At 35.3% G+C, this 21,728-nt stretch overlaps 1 protein-coding gene across 4 annotated transcripts in view; it reads left to right on the forward strand.

Annotated features, from left to right (window-relative positions):
* The window catches only part of NME7 (NME/NM23 family member 7), a 242,747-nt gene that overhangs the window by 100,438 nt on the left and 120,581 nt on the right, over positions 1 to 21,728 (forward strand). For all 4 annotated transcript variants that reach the window (XM_082438536.1, XM_082438537.1, XM_082438534.1 and 1 more), the window contains 2 exons: positions 1,040 to 1,108; positions 17,720 to 17,821. In XM_082438536.1, coding sequence (XP_082294662.1) covers positions 1,040 to 1,108; positions 17,720 to 17,821 — 171 coding nt within the window. The remainder of the gene's footprint in view (positions 1 to 1,039; positions 1,109 to 17,719; positions 17,822 to 21,728) is intronic.

Here is a 21,728-nt window from a genome sequence, read left to right on the forward strand (position 1 = left end):
GAGGAAAACAAAATTGGGAAGTCTGAGGCTATTTTTTAAAAATTTAAGGTTCTGGTTCTTGAGATGGTAGAACTTAATGAAATTTTATTTCTAAGTTTGAATCCAGCCTGGATAAGAATGACTCTTTGTAGGTTTACCTTATTAGCATATTCTGACAATTCTTTTTGAAGAGTAGTAGGATTTCCAGATGAATGGTGTCAGTGCTTTATGATGAGCCAGACTAGGGATTTTTCTGAATGCTTGGGAGGAAAAGGGTATTATTTCCAGCCCCCTCTACAAAATTTGAAGAACTTTTCTTTAGTAGTATTTCTTTTTAAAAAAATTTTTAAAATTTATTTTTATTTATTCATTTATTTTTACATCTTTATTGGAGTATAATTGCTTTACAATGTTGTGTTAGTTTCTGCTGTACAACAAGGCAAATCAGCTATATGTATACATATATCCCCATATCCCCTATCTCCCACCCTCCCTATCCCACCCCTCTAGGTCGTCACAAAGCATCGAGCTGATCTCCCTGTGCTTCTTATTTGTGCACTAATCTATCGATAAACAACATTACATTGTATAGATACATAAGTCGTTTCTGTACCAGGAATGAGGTTTTATTCAGCGAGGTAGAGTGTAGTGGTTGAGAGTACTATCAGTGGGATCAGACTGCTTAAGACGGAATGCCAAGTACTGAAGGCTACATAACCCCTCTGAGTCTTCACTTCATCTGTAAATGGGGGCTATTAACTTTACTTACCTTGTAGGATGGTTTTTACGATTAAATGAGATGATGTACCTACAGGACCTAGAACAATGCTTGATATATTCGAGTATGCAAATGTTATAAATAATTTTTTATTTTTGATAAACAATAATTTGTTATTGATGAACTGAACTTTAACACTTTTTCTTCAAAGACTGTTTAATTTGTTCAAGGTTTACATTTTAAAGGAAATATATCCAAGAGATCATAAATGTTGAGTGCTAAGTGTGGCTCATTCTATTTTGTTGGTTGGCTTACGTTTTGTTTTGTTTTTTTTAAATATAGTTCAACATGGATCGAGTTAATGTTGAAGAGTTTTATGAAATTTATAAAGGAGTCGTGTCTGAGTATAACGTAAGTATCAAAATAAATGTAAAGCATTGGTACTGAAAACAACTTGTGTATCTCAAATCTTGTAGATCTCAGTATAATTTATAATCATGAAAGTATTGCTTGAAGTCTTCATGATTCTGCCAATTGCCAACTGATCATACCAGTGACTGAGGCATTTTTTATCCCTCAGAGCCACTGGGTCAGTTTTAAAAATATGATGCTATTTCATTTATGAAACAAAAATATACAGGAATCGAAAAAACACTTTGCTGAGATATTGACACATTTTGATATTATCTGTGAACATTATAAAATTCTCAGGGTGGAAGACTGTCCAAAATGCTTTAAAAAGTTGAGAGCAAATAGTTCTTAATGTAACTTCATAGCGGTAGTTAGTGTCTACTTAATGATACAAATGCAGATAGAATCATCTGACAATGCGATGGAGACGGAAGGAATGGTAAGACTTAAAGGGAGTTGTTTAGAGGGCAGTGAAATTCGTTCTTGATAACAAGACTATATTCAGATAAACTGAATGTTGTTTCTTAAAATAATACGTGATAGATATTTAATCAAAGTTAGTTTCCTTCCCCTTTTATCAAATTAGATACATTTGTGCTGGTGGCCTGTCTCATCACCCACATTGTTTTATAGAGAATTTGGCTTTTTTTTTTTTTTTTGCATGAAGTTCATTATTCCTGACTATGAAACTAGATTCCCCTCTTCTCACTCCTCTATGCCCTTTCCTTTCAACCTACTTTAAAAAAGGAAAAAGGAGCTGGTCCAAGAAATGACCTGAGCCTTTGTCTTATTTAGCCCTACACAGTAAAGACCAATAATGAGATATTATGTTTTGCATTCAGCATACTGGTAGTGATCCACCCTTCTTTAGAGGAACCAGAGTGTTCTTTTGCTATAGGTTATCGAACTTTAATCTTGTTAGCTTCCTCATTTTAGAGTTATGCTCTTTCTTTTCTTAAATGGAAGAAATTTTAAAATGTGTTATCTTTTTTATTAATTTATTTTTAAATTTTTAAAATTTTCATTTTATGTTGGGGTATAGTTGATTTACAATGTTGTGTCAGTTTCAAGTATACAGCAAAGTGATTCAGTTATACATATACATATATCTGTTCTTGTCCAGATTCTTTTCCCATTTAGGTTATTACAGAATATTGAGTAGAGTTCCCTGATCTATACAATAAGTCCTTGTTGGTTATCTATTTTATATATTGTAGTGTGTGTATATGTTAATCCCAAATTCCTAATTTATCTCTCCCCCCCACGTTTCCCTTTTTGTAACAGTAAGTGTGTTTTCTAAATCTGTGAGTCTGTTTCTGTTTTGTAAATAAGTTCATTTGTATCATTTTTTTAGATTCCACATATAACTGATATCATACGATGTTTGTCTTTTTCTGTCTGACTATGCTACAATTATTGATGACTATTTGTATGCTTTCTAATTAAATCTATTCCCTCATCTAAAATTCTTAGGGCTTATGAAACTAGCTATTATCTATTATTTTTATTTTTTTTTAACATCTCTATTGGAGTATAACTGCTTTACAATGGTGTGTTAGTTTCTACTGTATAATAAAGTAAATCAGCTATACGTATACATGTATCCCCATATCCTCTCCCTCTTGCGTCTCCCTCCCACCCTCCCTATCCCACCCCTCTAGGTGGACACAAAGCACCAAGCTGATCTCCCTGTGCTATGCGGCTGCTTCCCAATAGCTATCTATTTTACATTTGGTAGTGTATATATGTCCATGCCACTTTCTCACTTCGTCCCAGCTTACCCTTCCCCACCCGCCGTGTCCTCAAGTCCATTCTCTACGTTTGTGTCTTTATTCCTGTCCTGCCCCTAGGTTCTTCAGAAACTTTTTTTTTTTTTTTACATTCCATATATATGTGTTAGCATATGGTATTTGTTTTTTTCTTTCTGACTTACTTCACTCTGTATGACAGTCTCTAGGTCCATCCACCTCACTACAAATAACTCAATTTCGTTTCTTTTTATGGCTGAGTAATACTCCATTGCATATATGTGCCACATCTTCTTTATCCATTCATCTGTCAATGAATACGTAGGTTGCATCTGTGTCCTGGCTATTGTAAATAGAGCTGCAGTGAACACTGTGGTACGTGACTCTTTTTGAATTATGGTTTTCTCAGGGTATATGCCCAGTAGTGGGATTGCTGGGTCATATGGTAGTTCTTTTTTTAGTTTTTTAAGGAAACATACTGTTCTCCATAGTGGCTGTATCAATTTACATTCCCACCAACAGTGCAAGAGAGTTCACTTTTCTCCACATCGTCTCCAGCATTTATTGTTTGTAAATTTTCTGATGATGGCCATTCTGACCGGTGTGAGGTAATACCTCACTGTAGTTTTGATTTTCATTTATCTAATGATTAGTGATGTTGAGCATCCTTTCATGTGTTTGTTGGCAGTCTGTATATCTGCTGCCCATTTTTGGAATGGGTTGTTTGTTTTTATGATATTGAGCTACATGAGCTGCTTGTAAATTTTGGAGATTAATCCTTTGTCGTTGCTTCATTTGCAAATATTTTCTCCCATTCTGAGGGTTGTCTTTTTGTCTTGTTTATGATATCCTTTGCTGTGCAAAAGCTTTTAAGGTTCATTAGGTCCCATTTGTTTAGTTTTGTTTTAATTTCCATTTCTCTAGGGGGTACGTCAAAAAGGATCTTGCTGTGATTTATGTCAAAGAGTGTTCTGCCTATGTTTTCCTCTAAGAGTTTTATAGTATCTGGCCTTCCATTTAGGGCTTTAATCCATTTTGAGTTTATTTTTGTGTATGGTGTTAGGAAGTGTTCTATTTTCATTCTTTTACATGTAGCTGTCCACTTTTCCCAGCACCACTTATTGAAGAGGCTGTCTTATCTCCATTGTATATTCTTGCCTCCTTTATCAAAAATAAGTGACCATATGTGTGTGGGTTTATCTCTGGGCTTTCTATCCTGTTCCATTGATCTGTATTTCTGTTTTTGTGCCAGTACCATGCTGTCTTGATTACTGCAGCTTTGTAGTATAGTCTGAAGTCAGGGAGCCTGATTCCTCCAGCTCTGCTTTTCTTTCTCAAGATTGCTTTGGCTATTCAGGATCTTTTGTGTTTCCATACAAATTGTGAAATTTTTTGTTGTAGTTCTGTGAAAAATGCCAGTGGTAGTTTGATAGGGATTGCATTGAATCTGTAGATTGCTTTGGGTAGTAGAGTCATTTTCACAATGTTGATTCTTCCAATCCAGGAACATGGTATATCTCTCCATCTATTTGTATCATCTTTAATTTCTTTCATCAGTGTCTTATAGTTTTCTGCATACAGGTCTTTTGTCTCCTTAGATAGGTTTATTCCTAGGTATTTTATTCTTTTTGTTGTAGTGGTAAATGGGAGTGTTTCCTTATTTCTCTTTCAGATTTTTCATCATTAGTGTCTAGGAATGTAAGAGATTTCTGTGCATTAATTTTGTATCCTGCTACTTTACCAAATTCATTGATTAGCTCTAGTAGTTTTCTGGTAGCTGCTTTAGGATTCTCTATGTATAGTATCATGTCATCTGCAAACAGTAACAGTTTTACTTCTTCATTTCCAATTTGGATTCCTTTTACTTATTTTTCTTCTCTGATTGCTGTGGCTAAAACTTCCAAAACGATGTTGAATAATAGTGGTGAGAGTGGGCAACCTTGTTGTTCCTGATCTTAGTGGAAATGGTTTCAGTTTTTCACCATTGAGAATGATGTTGGCTGTGGGTTTGTCATATATGTTTATGTATGTTGAGGTAGGTTCCCTCTATGCCTGCTTTCTGGAGGGTTTTTATCATAAATGGGTGTTGAATTTTGTCGAAAGCTTTTTCTGCATCTATTGAGATGATCGTATGGTTTTTCTCCTTCAATTTGTTAATACAGTTTATCACATTGGTTGATTTGCATATATTGAAGAATCCTTGCATTCCTGGGATAAACCCCACTTGATCATGGTGTATGATCCTTTTAATGTGCTGTTGGATTCTGTTTGCTAGTCTTTTGTTGAGGATTTTTGCATCTGTGTTCATTAATGATATTGGCCTGTAGTTTTCTTTGTTTGTGACATCTTAGTCTGATTTTCGTATAATGGTGATGGTGGCCTCGTAGAATGAGTTTGGGAGTGCTCCTTCCTCTGTTATATTTTGGAAGAGTTTGAGAAGGATAGGTGTTAGCTCTTGTCTAAATGTTAGAATTCACCGGTGAAGCCATCTGGTCCTGGGCTTTTGTTTGTTGGAAGATTTTTAATCACAGTTTCAATTTCAGTGCTTGAGATTGGTCTGTTTATATTTTCTGTTTCTTCTTGGTTCAGTCTTGGAAGGTTGTGCTTTTCTGAGAATTGGTCCATTTCTTCCAGGTTTTCCATTTTATTGGTATATAATTGCTTGTACTAATCTCTCATGATCCTTTGTATTTCTGCGGTGTCAGTTGTGACTTCTCCTTTTTCATTTCTAATTCTATTGATTTGCATCTTCGCCCTTTTTTTCTTGATGAGTCTGGCTAATGGTTTATCAATTTTGTTTATCTTCTCAAAGAACCAGCTTTAACTTTTATTGATCTTTGCTATCGTTTCCTTCATTTCTTTTTCATTTATTTCTGGTCTGATCTTTTTGAGTTCTTTCCTTCTGCTTGCTTTGGGTTTTTTTTTTTTTTTGTTCTTCTTTCTCTAATTGCTTAAGGTGTAAAGTGAGGTTGTTTATTTGAGATTTTTCTTTTTCCTTGAGGTAGGATTGTACTGCTATAAACTTCCCTCTTAGAACTGCTTGTGCTGAATCCCATAGGTTTTGGGTCATCGTGTTTTCATTGTCATTTGTTTCTAGGTGTTTTTTGATTTCCTCTTTGATTTCTTCAGTGATCTCTTGGTTATTTAATAGCGTATTGTTTAGCCTCCATCTGTTTAAATTTTTTACATATTTTTTCCTGTAATTGATATCTACTCTCATAGCGTTGTGGTCGGAAAAGATACTTGATATGATTTCAGTTTTCTTAAATTTACCAAGGCTTGATTTGTGACCCAAGTTATGGTTTATCCTGGAGAATGTTCCATGAGCACTTGAGAAGAAAGTGTATTCTGTTGTTTTTGGATGGAATGTTCTATAAATATCAATTAAGTCCATCTTGTTTAATGTGTCTTTTAAAGCTTGTGTTTCCTTATTTATTTTCATCTTGGATGATCTGTCCGTGGTGAAAGTGGAGTGTTAAAGTCCCCTACTATTATTTTGTTATTGTTGATTTCCCCTTTTATGGCTGTTAGCATTTGCCCTATGTATTGAGGTGCTCCTATGTTGGGTACATAAATAGTTACATTTGTTATATCTTCTTCTTGGATTGATCCCTTGATCATTATGTAGTGTCCTTCTTTGTCTCTTGTAATAGTCTTTATTTTAAAGTCAATTTTGTCTACTATGAGAATTGCTACTCCAGCTTTCTTTTGATTTCCATTTGCATGGAATATCTTTTTCCATCCCCTCACTTTCAGTCTTTATGTGTCCCTAGGTCTGAAGTGGGTCTCTTGTAGACAGCCTATATACGGGTCTTGTTTTTGTATCCATTCAGCCAGTCTGTGTCTTTTGGTTGGAGCATTTAATCCATCTCATTTAAGGTAATTATCGATATGTATTTTCCTGTTACCATTTTCTTAATTGTTTTGGGTTTGTTATTGTAGGTCTTTTCCTTCTCTTGTGTTTCCTGCCTGGAGAAGTTCCTTTAGCATTTGTTGTAAAGCTGTTTTGGTGGTGCTGAATTCTCTTAACTTTTGCTTGTCTGTAAAGGTTTTAATTTCTCCATTGAATCTGAATGTGGTCCTTGCTGGGTAGAGTAATCTTTTTTTTTTTTTTAACATCTTTATTGGAGTATAATTGCTTTACAATGGTGTGTTAGTTTCTGCTATATAACAAAGTGAATCAGCCATACATATACCTATATCCCCATATCTCCTCACTGTTGCATCTCCCTCCCACCTGGGTAGAGTAATCTTGGTTGTAGGTTTGTCCCTTTCATCACTTTAAATCTGTCCTGCCACACCCATCTGGCTTGTAGAGTTTCTGCTGAAAGATCAGCTGTTAACCTTATGGGGATTTCCTTGTATGTTATTTGTTGCTTTTCCCTTGCTGCTTTTAATATTTTTCCTTTGTATTTAATTTTTGATGGCTTGATAAATATGTGTCTTGGCATGTTTCTCCTTGGATTTATCTTGTATGGGACTTTCTGCGCTTCCTGGACTTGATTGACTATTTCCTTTCCCATATTGGGGAATTTTTCAACTATAATCTCTTCAAATATTTTCTCAGTCCTTTTTCTCTTCTTCTTCTGGGACCCCAATTATTCGAATTTTGGGGAGTTTAATGTTGTCCCAGAGGGCTCTGAGAATGTCCTCAATTCTTTTCAATCTTCTTTCTTTATTCTGCTCTATGGTAGTTATTTCCACTATTTTATCTTCCAGGTCATTTATCCGTTTTCTGCCTCAGTTATTCTGCTGTTGATTCCTTCTAGAGAATTTTTAATTTCATTTATTGCGTCGTTCATCATTGTTTGCTGTTTAGTTCTTCTAGGTCCTTGTTTAACATTTCTTGTGTTTTCTCCATTCTATTTCCACGATTTTTATCATCTTAACTATAATTACTCTGAATTCTTTTTCTGGTAGACTGCCTATTTCCTCTTCATTTGTTTGGTCTGGTGGGTTTTTACCTTGCTCCTTCATCTGCTGTGTGTTTCTCTGTCTTCTCATTTTGTTTAACTTACCTTGCTTGGGGTCTCCTTTTCGCAGGCTGCAGGTTTGTAGTTCCCGTTGTTTTTGGTGTCTGCCCCCGGTGGCTAAGGTTGGTTCAGTGGGTTGTGTAGGCTTCCTGGTGGAGGGGACTGCTGCTTGTGTTCTGGTGGATGAGGCTGGATCTTGTTTTTCTGATGGGCAGGACCGCATCCGGTGGTGTGTTTTGAGGTGTCTGTGAGCTCATTATGATTTTAGGCAGCCTATCTGCTAATGTGTGGGGTTGTGTTCCTGTCTTGTTAGTTGTTTGGCATGGGCATTCTGGTCGTTGAGTGCAGCTGGTCGTTCAGTGGAGCTGGGTCTTAGCGTTGAGACAGAGATCTCTGGGAGAGCTCTCACCGATTGATATTACGTGGGGCTGGGAGGTCTCTGGTGGACCAATGTCCTGAAGTCGGCCTCACACCTCAGAGGCTCAGGCCTGACACCTGACCGGAGCACCAAGACCCTGTCAATCACATGACTCAGAAGAAAAGGGAGAGAAAAAAAAAGAAAGAAAAACTAAATAAATAAAATAAAATAATTAAAATTAAAAAAAATTATAAAAATATAAATATTAAAATATAATTTAAAAAACCAAAAGAAAGAAGAGAGCAGCCAAACCAAAACTAATCCACCAATGATAACAAGCGCTAAAAACTATACTAAAACAAAAAAGAACAAGAAAAAAATGGACAGAACACTAGGACAAATAGTAAAAGCAAACCTATACAGACAAAATCACACAAAGAAGCATACACATACACACTCCGAGAAAGAGAATAAGGAAAGGAAAAAAAAAGAAAAAATATATATATATAAAAGGAAGAGAGTAACCAAATCAGTAAACAAATCTACCAATGATAATAAGCTCTAAATACTAAACTAAGATAAACATAAATCCAGAAACAAATTAGATGCAAAAAGCAAACCCCAAGTCTACAGTTATTCTCAAAGTCTACTGCCTCAGTTTTGGGATGATTCATTGTCTATTCAGGTATTCCACAGATGCAAGGTACATCAAGTTGATTGCAGAGATTTAATCTGTTGCTCTTGAGGCTGCTGGGAGAGATTTCCCTTTCTCTTCTTTGTTCGTACAGCTCCTGGGGTTCAGCTGTGGATTTGGCCCCACCTCTGTGTGTAGGTCGCCCTCCGGCATCTGTTCTTCACCCAGACAGGATGGGGTTAAAGGAGTGGCTGATTAGGGGGTTCTGGCTCACTCAGTCCAGGGACAGGGAGGGGTACGGAATGCGGGGCGAGCCTGCAGCAGAGGAGGCTGGTGTGACGTTGCACCAGCCTGAGGTGCACCGTGTGTTTTCCCAGGAAAGTTGTCCCTGGATCACGGGACCCTGGCAGTGGTGGGTTGCACAGGCTCCCGGGAGGGGAGGTGTGGATAGTGACCTGTGCTCGCACACGGGCTTCTTGGTGGCTGCATGAGCAGCCTTAGCGTGTCATGCCCATCTCTGCTGTCTGCACTGATAGCCGTGGTTCGCGCCCGTCTCTGGAGCTCATTTAGGTAGTGCTCTGAATCCCCTCTCCTCGTGCACCCCGAAACATTTGTCTCTTGCCTCTTAAGCAGGTCCAGACTTTTTTCCGGACTCCCTCCCTGCTAGCTGTGGTGCACCAACCCACTTCAGGCTGTGTTCACGCAGCCAACCCCAGTCCTTTCCCTGGGATCTGACCTCTGAAGCCCAACCCTCAGCTCCCAGCCCCCATCCGCCCCAGCAGGTTAGCAGACAAGCCTCTCAGGCTGGTGAGTGCAGGTCGGCACCGACCCTCTGTGTGGGAATCTCTCCGCTTCGCCCTCTGCACCCCTGTTGCTGCGCTGTCCTCTGTGGCTCTGAAGCTTCCCCCCAGCCCACCCCCTATCTCCACCAGTGAAGGGGCTTCCTAGTGTGTGGAAACTTTTCCTTCTTCACAGCTCCCTCCCAGAGGTGCAGGTCCTGTCCCTATTCTTTTGTCTCTGCTTTTTCTTTTGCCCTACCCAGGTACGTGGGGAGTTTCATGCCTTTTGGGAAGTCTGAGGTCTTCTTCCAGTGTTCAGTAGTTGTTCTGTAGGAGTTGTTCCACATGGAGATTTTTTTTTGATGTATTTGTGGGGAGGACGGTGATCTCCACGTCTTACTCCTCTGCCATCTTGAAGGTCCCCTGCCCCGTTCTTATCTTAACATCATTTATTCAACCAGTGACAGATGTTTTCCATTTCTTAAATCTTCCTTTTTTACATTTTCCTTCTTTTGTGTGTTTGATTGACTTTTAAAAACATATGGTTAGAAGCAACTACCTTTATTAATGCACATTATATTATAGTTTTATTGTATATAAGATGAAGAGACTCATGGAGGCATATCTCACAGTAGCCTTGATCCTGAGTTACATTCTCATACAACATTAGATAGTATTGAATTTGGTAGCAAGTAGTAGTTGAGGGCACTAATTTTTTATGTACATATCTGAGGTAGGCCATATTTCCCTTTGGTAAAAAACTTTTAAAAAAAAAAAAACCTCATCTTTTTCTTTCATTTATTTTTTATTGAGGTAACGGTTTATAACTTTATATGTTTCATGTATACAACATTATATTTCTGTGCTATACTTTGAAATACCATACATGCAATTTTTTTATATACTATACATTTACCCTTAGAATTTTTTTATCTTGGGATTCTGGAGATAAAGATAAAAACATCACTGAGTGTATTTGTCATTTCCCCTGAGAAATCAGGAATTTGAATGACAATAGCAGTATTATACTTTAATGTCAGGACAGCCCAGAATGATTGATATTGATGTACTTTCTTCGATTTAATCTTCTCAGTAAGATATTCTCTGTAATTACTATTTAAATCTTGTAATATTAATAAAAGAACCTACTTAGGAAAAGGAACAGAGGGACTGTTTGGAAGGGGAAAAACTACCTTATTTCAGAGTAATTATTAGTCTTGTGAGTAATTTTTAGTAATGGTTATGATTTTTATTCAGCTGCAAATGGCTTATTCAGCTTAAAACAAATATTTCAAATTATTGGTTTGTAGCAGTCTCTTAATGGGAGAATGCACTATATATATGAACCAGAATATATCAATATCCAGGTATCTTTGAGATGTTACTGCATTTATATGATATAAAATTTTATTCATGCTAAGAAATGTTGTTTCCTTGAAAATTTTCCCTAAAGGGAAAGAGTGTTTTTATCCCAGTAATATTTTATTGAAGTAAATAATATTCTTATGAATGGTATATAGTCTCTGATTCTTTTAAAGTTCTTTTCCCATTTCATGATTCTGACTATTTCGTTCAAAGGAAGTTGTTTGATGGTCTGTATTCATCTACTAGAAATGCATATGATTGTGATATCTTACATTGGGTAATTTGGGATAGCAAGAATCAGATAGCAAATCCTGGGTCTCACTTGCTATTGTGATTGTTGTATTTCCTCTTGGGTCTCTTATTTTTCATGACAGTTAATATTTAGGACTCAAGTTTTAAGTTCAAGGAAGAGGTAAGTTTTTAAATGCTGATACTGGATGTCTCTTAATTTTATGAGATTTATTTAATTCTATAAAGTAGGTCATGTAAAAATAATCTTAAGAGGCAACATAGTCTAAAGAAACAAAAACAGGTGATCTGATTCTTACTCTGACTTTTAGTATAGCACTTTACCCTCTTTGTCTTCAGATTCTTACTTATAAAAGAGATAAGACATATAAGTTCATATTAGTGGTTCCATCCATTTTATTGTTTTGAACTTAAAGATGTAAGGGTGTGAAATGTACAATATGTAGTGTGAAATAGTACAGCATCACTGACACTGTTGTACCAGATATTTTTTAATAATTCTACTCTAGTTCTAGGTTTTCCCATGTTACTTGCTTCAAACTGTAAAATTTTCCTGTTTCCCAAAATTCATTGCAACAGCTTACAGCTTCCTGACCTCAGTTTCCTTTTTTTTTTTTTTTTGGGCTGTGGAGTCAGATGCAAAGTTCAAATCCCAAACACATCCACCAGCTGTGTGACTATGAAAGTTATTTACCTTCTTTAAGCCTTAGTTTACCCATATATAAAATAGAAACAATGCTATTACTTTATGAAGTTACTGTGATTAAATGAAATAAATCATGTAAAGCAGTCTCACATACTGAGACTATTGCTTTAGTAAATATTAGCTATTTTTATTATTACTACTATTATTATTACTGTAGCTGAGAATCTTTATAGTAGATTCTGTGTTGATCATTTGCAGTTAAATTTGCTGTTTCAGCATTTGCAATCATAAAAAGGTAATAATTCCTATTTTATAGAGTTATCATGATCCCATTATTTGCCACACATGTATTGAGTATCTCCTGTGGGCTGTACAATGTGTTGGCTACCAGGGAGACAGAAATGAACAAAAAAAGCACACTACCTGCATTCATGGAGCTTATGTCCTGGTGAGGAGAGATATTAAATCAGACATCCCACTGCAGCTACTTAAGGAAACTGCTTAAGGATGGTAGTCAAAGGGCTATTAAGGAAGGAAACAAGTCCTTTTTTGTTTGACAGTGTTTTGCTTAAGTAAAAACCTAGGTGACTTGAGAATTCTGTTAATTCTTTTAATTAATTAATTCTCTTAATCTGTTAACAGAATTCTCAAGTCCATTTTTTAAGGAACACTTTTAGCTATTGATGGAGTCCTTTTTCAACATTTTTCTTTGCATTTTGTGCAGCCCTCTATGTTTATCATTTTACTGGTATTTGTTATTAATACTGAAAAGAGAGACAGGTGAAAGAAAGGTGGACAAAATTTACACTTCTGTTTTTGGATAACGTTCTCATGCCTTCTTCTACCCCTACTGACAACTTGGCTCTTGACATTTATGTGTAGGCAGTACTTCAATTTCATTAGACAGAAAATCCTACTCAACATAATTATCCATAAAAATCAATTTCATATGACCTTTGTGAAATAGTAAAGTGACTTCAGGGGCATACGTCTAGGGATTCTAATGAGTAGGGTTCTGTGTACCATATTAATTCTGAAGTTCTCTCCCTCCTTTTTTAACTTCTGGCATTTCTAGTAGGCATGATGACTGAGTTCAGATTAATATTTAAATATTGTTCTGTAATAAATTGCCTTTATTTTACTTTGGCATTATGTATCATAAACCTTCAAAAGTCATTAAAATGGTTTACATGGTCCTCCATGATCTGGCCTCATCTCTTAACTGCTTTCCTGTGGTCTCACTCAGATCCTGATATCATGGCTCCTTTACTGATCTTCATATACCCCAAATGTACTTTTTCCTCCAGGCTTTATATGTATTTTCACTTCTGCCTGAAGTGTTCCATTCATTGAATGCTTCAGACACTGTAAGAGGCACTTTTCTTTGACCATGTTTTTCATTAAACCACTTCGCATATAGAGTTAAGAACCCTAAAACAGTATACTTCCATTTCTTCTCTCCTATTCTGCGTGCTGTTGTCATACATTTTACATCCATGTATGTTATAAACTCTGCAATACATTCTTAATATTTTTGCTTTAAATAATCAATTACATTTTTTTCTTTTTTAGTTGCTGTGAAATATGTTTTATATTTACCCACATGTTTACCATTGTTTTGTATAGATCCATATTTTTGTCTGGCATTATTTTTCTTCTGTCTGAAGTACTTCCTTTAACATTTTCTATGATATATGGCTGGTGGTGGTGAATTCTCTCAGATTCTGTTTGTCTGAAAAAGTCTTTTTTTTAATTGAAAGATCAATGATTTACAATATTATATTAGTTTCAGGTGTACAACACAGTGATTCAATATTTTTATAGATTATATTCCATTTAAAGTTATTAAAAATAATGGCTATATTTCCCTGACAATATATCCTTGTTGCTTATTTTATGCATGCCAGTTTGTATCTCTTAATCCCATACCCCTATCTTGCCCCTACTCCCTTCCCTCTCCCTACTGGTAACCATTAGTTTGTTCTCTATATCTGTGAGTCTGTTTCTCTTTTGTTATATACATGTGTTTGTTTTATTTTTAAGATTCCACATATAAATGATAACATATAGAGTATTTGTCTTTCTGTGACTTACTTTACTAAGCCTCTAGGTCCATGCACATTGTTGCCAATGGCAGAATTTCATTCTTTTTTATGACTGGGTAGTATTCCATTGTATGTATATATACCACATCTTATCCATTCATCTGTTGTTGGATACTTAGATTGCTTCCATATCTTGGCTCTTGTAAATAATGCTGCTATTGGAATGCATGTATCTTTTTGAATTAGTGTTTTCATTTTCTTCAGATATATACCCAGCAGTGGAATTGCTGGATCATATGGTAGTTCTATTCTTAGTTTTTTGAGGAACTTCCATACTGTTTTCCATAGTGGCTGCACCAATTTACATTCCCACTGAGAGTGTACTTGGGTTCCCTTTTCTCCACATCCTCACCAGTGTTTGTTGTTTGTAGACTTTTTGATAATAGCTATTTTAGCAGGTGTGAGGTGATATCTCATTGTGGTTTTGATTTGCATTTCTCTGATGATTAGCAATGTTGAGCATCTTTTCATGTGCCTGTTGGCCGTCTGTAGGTCTTCTTTGGAAAAATGTCTATTCAGTTCTTTAATCTAGTTGTTTGTTTTTTTGATATTGAATTGTATGAGCTTTTTATTTATTTTTTGATATTAACCCCTTATTGGTCATAACATTTGCAAATATTTTCTCCCATTCAGTAGGTTGTCTTTTCAGTTTGTCAGTGGTTTCCTTTGCTGTATAAAAGCTTTTAAGTTTAATAGGTCCCATATATTTATTTTTGCTTTTATTTCTTTTGCCATAGGAGACAGATCCAAAAAAAATATTGCTACGATTTATGTTAAAGTGTTCTGCCTATGTTTTCTTCTAGAAATTTTTGGTTTCAGGTCTTACATTTAGGCCTTTAATCCATTTTGAATATATTTTTGTATATGGTATGAGGAAATGTTCTAATTTCACTCTTTTACATGTAGCTGTCCAGTTTTCCCAGCACCACTTGTTAAAGGGACTGTCTTTTCTCCATTGTATATTCTTGCCTCCTTTGTTGTAGAGTGACCATAGTGTGTGGGTTTATTCTGGGCTCTTTATTCTGTTCCCTTGATCTATGTGTCTGTTTTTGTGTCAGTACCATGTTATTTTGACTACTGTACCTTTGTTATATAGTCTGAAGTTAGGGAGCGTGATACCTCCAGCTTTGTTCTTTTTTTCCTGAAGATTGCTTTGGCAATTCAGGGTCCTTTGTGGTTCCATATAAATTTTAGGATTATTTGTTTGAATTCTGTGCAGAATTTTATGGCTCTTTTGAAAGGGATTGCATTAAATCTATAGATTGCTTTGGGTAATATAGCCATTTTAATAATATTAATTTCTGCAATCTTTCCATTTCTTTGTATTGTCTTTAATTTCCTTCATCAGTGTTTTATGATTTTCATAGTATAGGTCTTTCACTTCCAAGACAAGGATGCCCACTCTCCCAACTTTTATTTAACATAGTATTAGAAGTCCTAGTCACAGTAATCAGACAAGAAAAGGAAATACAAGGCATCCAAGTTGGAAGGGAAGAAATAAAACTGTCATGATTTTCAGATGATATGGTACTATATAGAGAAAATTCTAAAGTCTCCACCAAAAAAAACTATTAGAATTAATAAGTGAATTCAGTAAAGTTGCAGGATATAAGATTAATATACAGAAATCTGTTGCTTTTCTATACACTAATAATGAACTATCAGAAAAAGAAAGCAAGAAAACAATCCCCATTTAAAGTTACATCAAAAAGAATAAAATACCTAGGAATAAACTTAACCAAGGAGGTTAAAGACCTATACTCTGAAAAAGTCTTTATTTTTCATTCATTTTGGAAAATATTTTCCAAATGTTTTCTCAACCGGTTATAGAATTCTAGATAGGTTGTTGTTTTTGTTTTTATCCTTATCTTTTGTTCTACTGTTATGTTTCTTTTTTTGGATATTTCTAAGGTTTTTGTTTTTGTTTTTACTGTTTATCACTGGGTTGTTTTGTTTGTTGTTGTTGTTTTTGTTTTATAGCCAATTTGATTATGATGTGCCCTACTTTATTTTTCTTTCCATTTATTCTCCTTTGATTTTGTTGGATATGTGGGTTTGTGGGTTTCATCAAATTTGAACTCTTTTTAGCAATTAATTCTTGAAATATATTTCTGTTCATCACCCTTTCTTCTTTTGGGGCTCCAATTGCACAGCTTGTCATTGTCCCATAAGTCTTTTTTTTTTTAGTTTTTAAATTTTTCTTTATTTTTTTTTCTCTCCATGCTTGCTTTTTAATAGTTTCTATAGCATGCCTTCAAATTCCTTGATCTTCCACAAAGTCTTATACTGTTTATCCCATAAAGTGTATTTTTAAGTTCAGATGTAATTTTCATCTCTAGAAGTTCTATTGGGGTCTTTTTAATATCTTCTGTTTTCTGTGCATTATGTCCATGTTTCCTTCTATATTTTGAGCATATAGAACCTATTTATAGTGACTGTTTTAAAATTCTTGTGTAATTACATCCATCATTTCTGTCATTGCTGGGTCTGTGTCTATTTATTTCCTTCTGGTGATGGTTCATATTTTCGTACTTCTTTGCATGCCTGGTAGTTTTTACTATATGCTGATGTTGTGAAACTTACAGTGTTACATGGTATTGTTGTATTCCTTTGAAGAATGTTTGACTTTGTTCTGGCACTCAGTCAAGTTACTTGGGATCAATTGGACCCCTTCTGAGACTTGCTTTTAAGCTTTTATAGGATAGGTACAGAGCATTCCATATCTAAAGCAAGTTTAGGCCAATTACTATGATGCAGTACCATTCTGAGGACTCTACCTGATGCCCTGTGTATCATATGAGGGCTTTCCACTCTGGCTGGTAGAAGCACAAACTCTTCTCAGCCTTGTGCTATCTTTGTGAATTGTTTCATTTACTGCTTTCTGGTAGTTCTTTTTTCAGCCTTGGGTAGTATCCTTTATACATACACAGACTCTTAGTCAAAGACTCAAGTGAACTTCTCTGCAGATCCCTGTAGCTTACTCTCCTGTAGCTCTCCCACCTCCTGTAGTATTCTGTCCTGCAAATTCTAGCCTCATTGGTCTCCCTAAACTCCAGTCTTTGTCTCTTCTACTCAGTGAGAATGTTGGGCCCTTTTGTGTTTCCTCTACCTACCCCACTGTCTGGAAGCCTTCAGGCAGTAAGATGGGGCTGTTATATAGCTTTTGTTTTCCTCCTCTAGGGGATCATAGTACTGTGCTGTCTGTCATCCAGTGTTTGAAAACTGTTGTTATATATATATATATATATATATATATATATATATATATATATATATATATATATATATATTTAGTTTCTAGATGTTTAATGTGAGAGAATAAATCTGGTGCCTGTTATTCCTTATTGCTAGAACTCATTATGATTTTTATAAGTTTCTTTGTGATAAACACTTTGGAATTTATATCTTTAGAAGTGTTCATTTGACAGTACTGTGTTCAAGGGGAGAGAGCCTTTTAAAAGGAAGATGTACTAGAAGCTAATTTCAAATAGTGAACATGTCAAGTGGTAAAGCATTAAACTAAAAGTGGTAGTGGTAGGAATGGAGAAAAGGGAACATATCTAAAATATATTTTTGTAGGAAAAATGGACAAAATGTGGGAACTGCTTGGCATAGAGGGTACAGGTAGAGAAGATGTCAAACATAACTCTAACATTTTGAGTTCAGTAGAATAGTGGTACAATTAAAAGAGGAGGAGTAAAAGATTATTAAATTCTACTTGTTTGTTAATATTATTTCATATTACATATTATAGGAAATGGTGACAGAAATGTATTCTGGCCCTTGTGTAGCAATGGAGATTCAACAGACTAATCCTACAGTGACATTTCGAGAATTCTGTGGACCTGCTGATCCTGTAAGTTATTGTTTAAAATATAAAGTAAAAGTTTGTTTTATCCATTAACTAAATATCTTAACAGGTTTTTGATAGTTTTAGTTCTTTAAAAGAAATAATACAAAATGAATGTAATAGATACAAATTTTTATTCAAAATCGCATTTTACGTCACTTATTTCTTATACAGTAGTATTCCCACAAAAGTGAATTTTTATTAGTCTAGTGACAATATAGAATGGGCAGAAACACTGTGGCATTTTCTTTTATTGTTTCTTTTTGCTAAGTTGTGTAGGTAAGTAAATTTGTTAAGCTCTGTGATAGAAATTGTCTAAAGTATTAATTATCCTTTGACATAAGGAGGCCATAAATAAAGCTGTCAATGTGAAGAATATTGATATGGTGGCTTCATACCAGATATGTAAATAAATATGAGCAGTGGGACTTATGTGAAAAGTTATATTCTCTCGTATGCCTTTCAGTTTGCTTCAGGTTTTCTTCACGTGGACATTTGGTGGTGAGGGGAATGGGGAGGGGGTGGGACTGAAAAGCAGAAGTAACATTTGAATACATATGCAAAAGCTCCATGCAAATGTTATAAGCTGGGTAGGATTATAGGAAGTATTACCAATTTTAAACACTAACTATAATTTAAATTTACCCTTTATTTCACTATCACTTGTAAAGTTTATTGATGAAGAACAGCCAATTCAATTTAATTTAATTCAGACAATTTTATTGAGTTCCCTTAAATGTAAGATAAAAAATCAGCAGCACCTATTAAGAAGCCAGCTTGTATGAGAGTGCTGCTAGATTAAGCCCTGTAGGGAAAAACAATACACCTGTTCTCAATGATCAAAAAGTGCATACAGGGCTTCCCTGTTGGTGCAGTGTTTAAGAATCTGCCCGCCAATGCAGGGGACACGGGTTCGAGCCCTGGCCCAGGAAGATCCCACATGCTGTGAAGCAGCTAAGCCCGTGTGCCCCAACTACTGAGCCTGCGCTCTAGAGCCCAGGTGCCACAACTACTGAGCCCGTGTGCCAAAACTACTGAAGCCCACGTGCCTAGAGCCTGTGCTCCACAACAAGAGAAGCCACCGCAGTGAGAAGCCAGTGCACCACAACGAAGAGTAGCCCCTGCTCGCCACAACTAGAGAAAGCCTGCGCACAGCAACGAAGACCCAATGCAGCCAAAAGTAAATAAATAAATTTTTTTAAAAAAGCACGTACATAAAGATCTTTCCAAACACAGAGCAACATACTAGTAACGTCTAAAATATTGTTAGTTCAGGTAAAATACAAATGGTGAAGTGTTGTTTATTAAGGGAGCAATTAGTATGACCTGAAGGTAATTAAAGAATCTTTGTAAGAGGAAGAGAGATGTAAATAGGGATTTTAAAGATGAATCAAGGCATGAAGAGAGTAGGGAAAGCTGTAAAATTCTATGTACAAAGGTAACAATGAAGGAATTTGCAGATTTACTATGGTATACAGCAAGAATATTTGCTTGGCTTCAATGGGAAATGCATACCTAGAAACACAAGGAAATATGTTTTCTGAGAGGAAGCAAGGTGGGGAATACTGGTAGAGATGAGTATGGGATGCATAACTTTAAAAGCCAGGCTAAAAATTGTGGATTCTGTATAATTAGAATACTGTATAGTAGAAAATAGGAATTCCTTGTATGTAGTTTAATTTTGGATATACTAAATTATTCCTTTGATGAAACTAGAGCAAACTAAATTGGAAGAGATTAAAGGCAGGGGCTATAGAAAAGGAAAGGAGCAGACCTGATGACATTAGTAGAGAAAGAGTTGGCAGGACCTACTTTATATCTTTTCGGGGAGAAAGAAGAATAGAAGTAAGTAATATGTGTGATTGTGAAAGAGTGATTATTAAAATGTGATTCTGCTTTACAGGACATTAGGAGAAAGTGGTGGTGATATTAATTGTTTATTGAATATTAATTGTAAGATATTAAGAAGGAATGCTTTTTGGCTAGCTGAATAAGCAGAACTCAGTGTTTGCCGTTTTTAATTTTTGATTTGTGTTTTATGTCCAAGAGGGGGTTTTGTTCATTTGTTTTTTAATATAATTAAAATTGTGGGTGACCAGCTGACCAAACAGAGGTAAATTAGAGAGAAACTAAGACAAAAAAAAGAATGAGATGAGTTTGTTCATTCTTTCATTCATTCAATAAATATTCATTGAACCTGTGCTGGTGTTTGTGACTATAAAGAAAGAAGCTTTAAAGAGCTTACATTCTATGAGTGGACACAAATATATAAGTGGTTAGTTTCCATGTTTTGTGGCAACTGCATTGTTGGATGTTTGTATTGGGTACTATGGGAGCCCAGAATCATAGCATTTAGCTTAGTCTGGGGATGGATGATGGGGTCAGGGGAGTCTTCTTGAAGAACATGACATCTGAGCTAAATTATGAGGAATGAGTAGATATTAGCTAAGTGAAGAAGGTGGGGAATGATAGGATTAAAGTTATGAATGCATAAAACAGCATCACTTTTGGGCTACAGCAAACTGTTATTACTGTAGCTGAAGTACAGGGCAATGAATTATAGAAATAAGGTCATTGGGGGAAAAGTTGGAAAGTGAGCAGGTGAGTAATCATAGAAGGAAGAGTCCTGACAATAAAAAATTTGCTGATTCCCTTTCTTTCTAGATATTTATTCAGTGAACATTTATGGAATTAATAGTATAATATGTACAAGGCTCACTACTTGGTCCCATGGCTGGGCTATAACAAAGATGACTAGAACAAGGTATCTTTCCTTAAGGAACTCATAATCTCTTTCAGGGTCCTCAGTCTTACGTCATTAAGCATAGTTGGAATTACTCCACTATATTTTTTTCATTCTAGTTATTTATGAGCCCCTTATTGCATTATATCAATACAAAGTTGTACCACAGGGATTTTAAAATTTGGTACTAATTTAACATATAAAATGTTAACAGTGGCTGTCTGGGTGGTAGGATTATAATAATGTTCAATTCTACTTTCCTATATTTTACAAATTTTCTTTGAAGTATTTATATTACGTTTATAATAAGAAAAATACGTTTTATTTTATCATAAAACCTGAAAGTAAATGAACTTTTAAATGAGCAGTTGGAGCTGATTCAGGACTGATTTCTCTTCTTTAGTCTCAGGGTCCTGAATTATGTACTGTTTCTAAGTATAGGTACAGGATTTCAAGTGGGACCATATGCTTTTTTTAAATTTAGTTTAATTTGGGGGGTGTTTTAATTTTTTCTTAATTTTATTGAAGTATAGTTGATTTACAATGTTATCTTAGTTTTAGGTGTACAGCAGAGTGATTCAGTTATATACATATATAAATAACTGTTCTTTTTCAGATTATTTTCCCTTATAGGTTATTACAAAATATTGAGTTTAGTTCCCTGTTCACAACCATATGCTTTTGACGGGTATTTTCAAGTCAGAAGAAATACCATTGAGAGTCATTGAGAGTCATTTGAGAGTCATTTGAGAGTCATTTTCTCAATATTGATTCTTCCAGTTCAAGAACATGGTATATCTCTCCATCTGTTTGTGTCATCTTTTATTGCTTTCATCAGTATCTTATAGTTTTCTGAGTGCAGGTCTTTTGCCTCCTTAAGTAGGTTTATTCCTAGATATTTTATTCTTTTTGATGCAGTGGTAAATGGGATTGTTTCCTTAATCTCTCTTTCTGATCTTTCATTGTTAGTATATAGGAATGCAGATTTCTGTGTATTAATTTTGCATTTTATTTTGTATTGTATTTTATTTCAGTTGTTTGTTTTATTTTATTTCAGTTGTTTTTTGGGTGTTGAGTTGTGTGAGTTCTTTATATATTTTGGATATTACCCCCTTATTGGATGTATCATTTGCAAACATCACCTGCTCAGTAGGCTGCCTTTTCATTTTG

The sequence above is a fragment of the Balaenoptera physalus genome (assembly GCF_965194825.1).
Source record: "Balaenoptera physalus genome assembly, chromosome: 1".
NCBI lineage: Eukaryota > Metazoa > Chordata > Mammalia > Artiodactyla > Balaenopteridae > Balaenoptera > Balaenoptera physalus.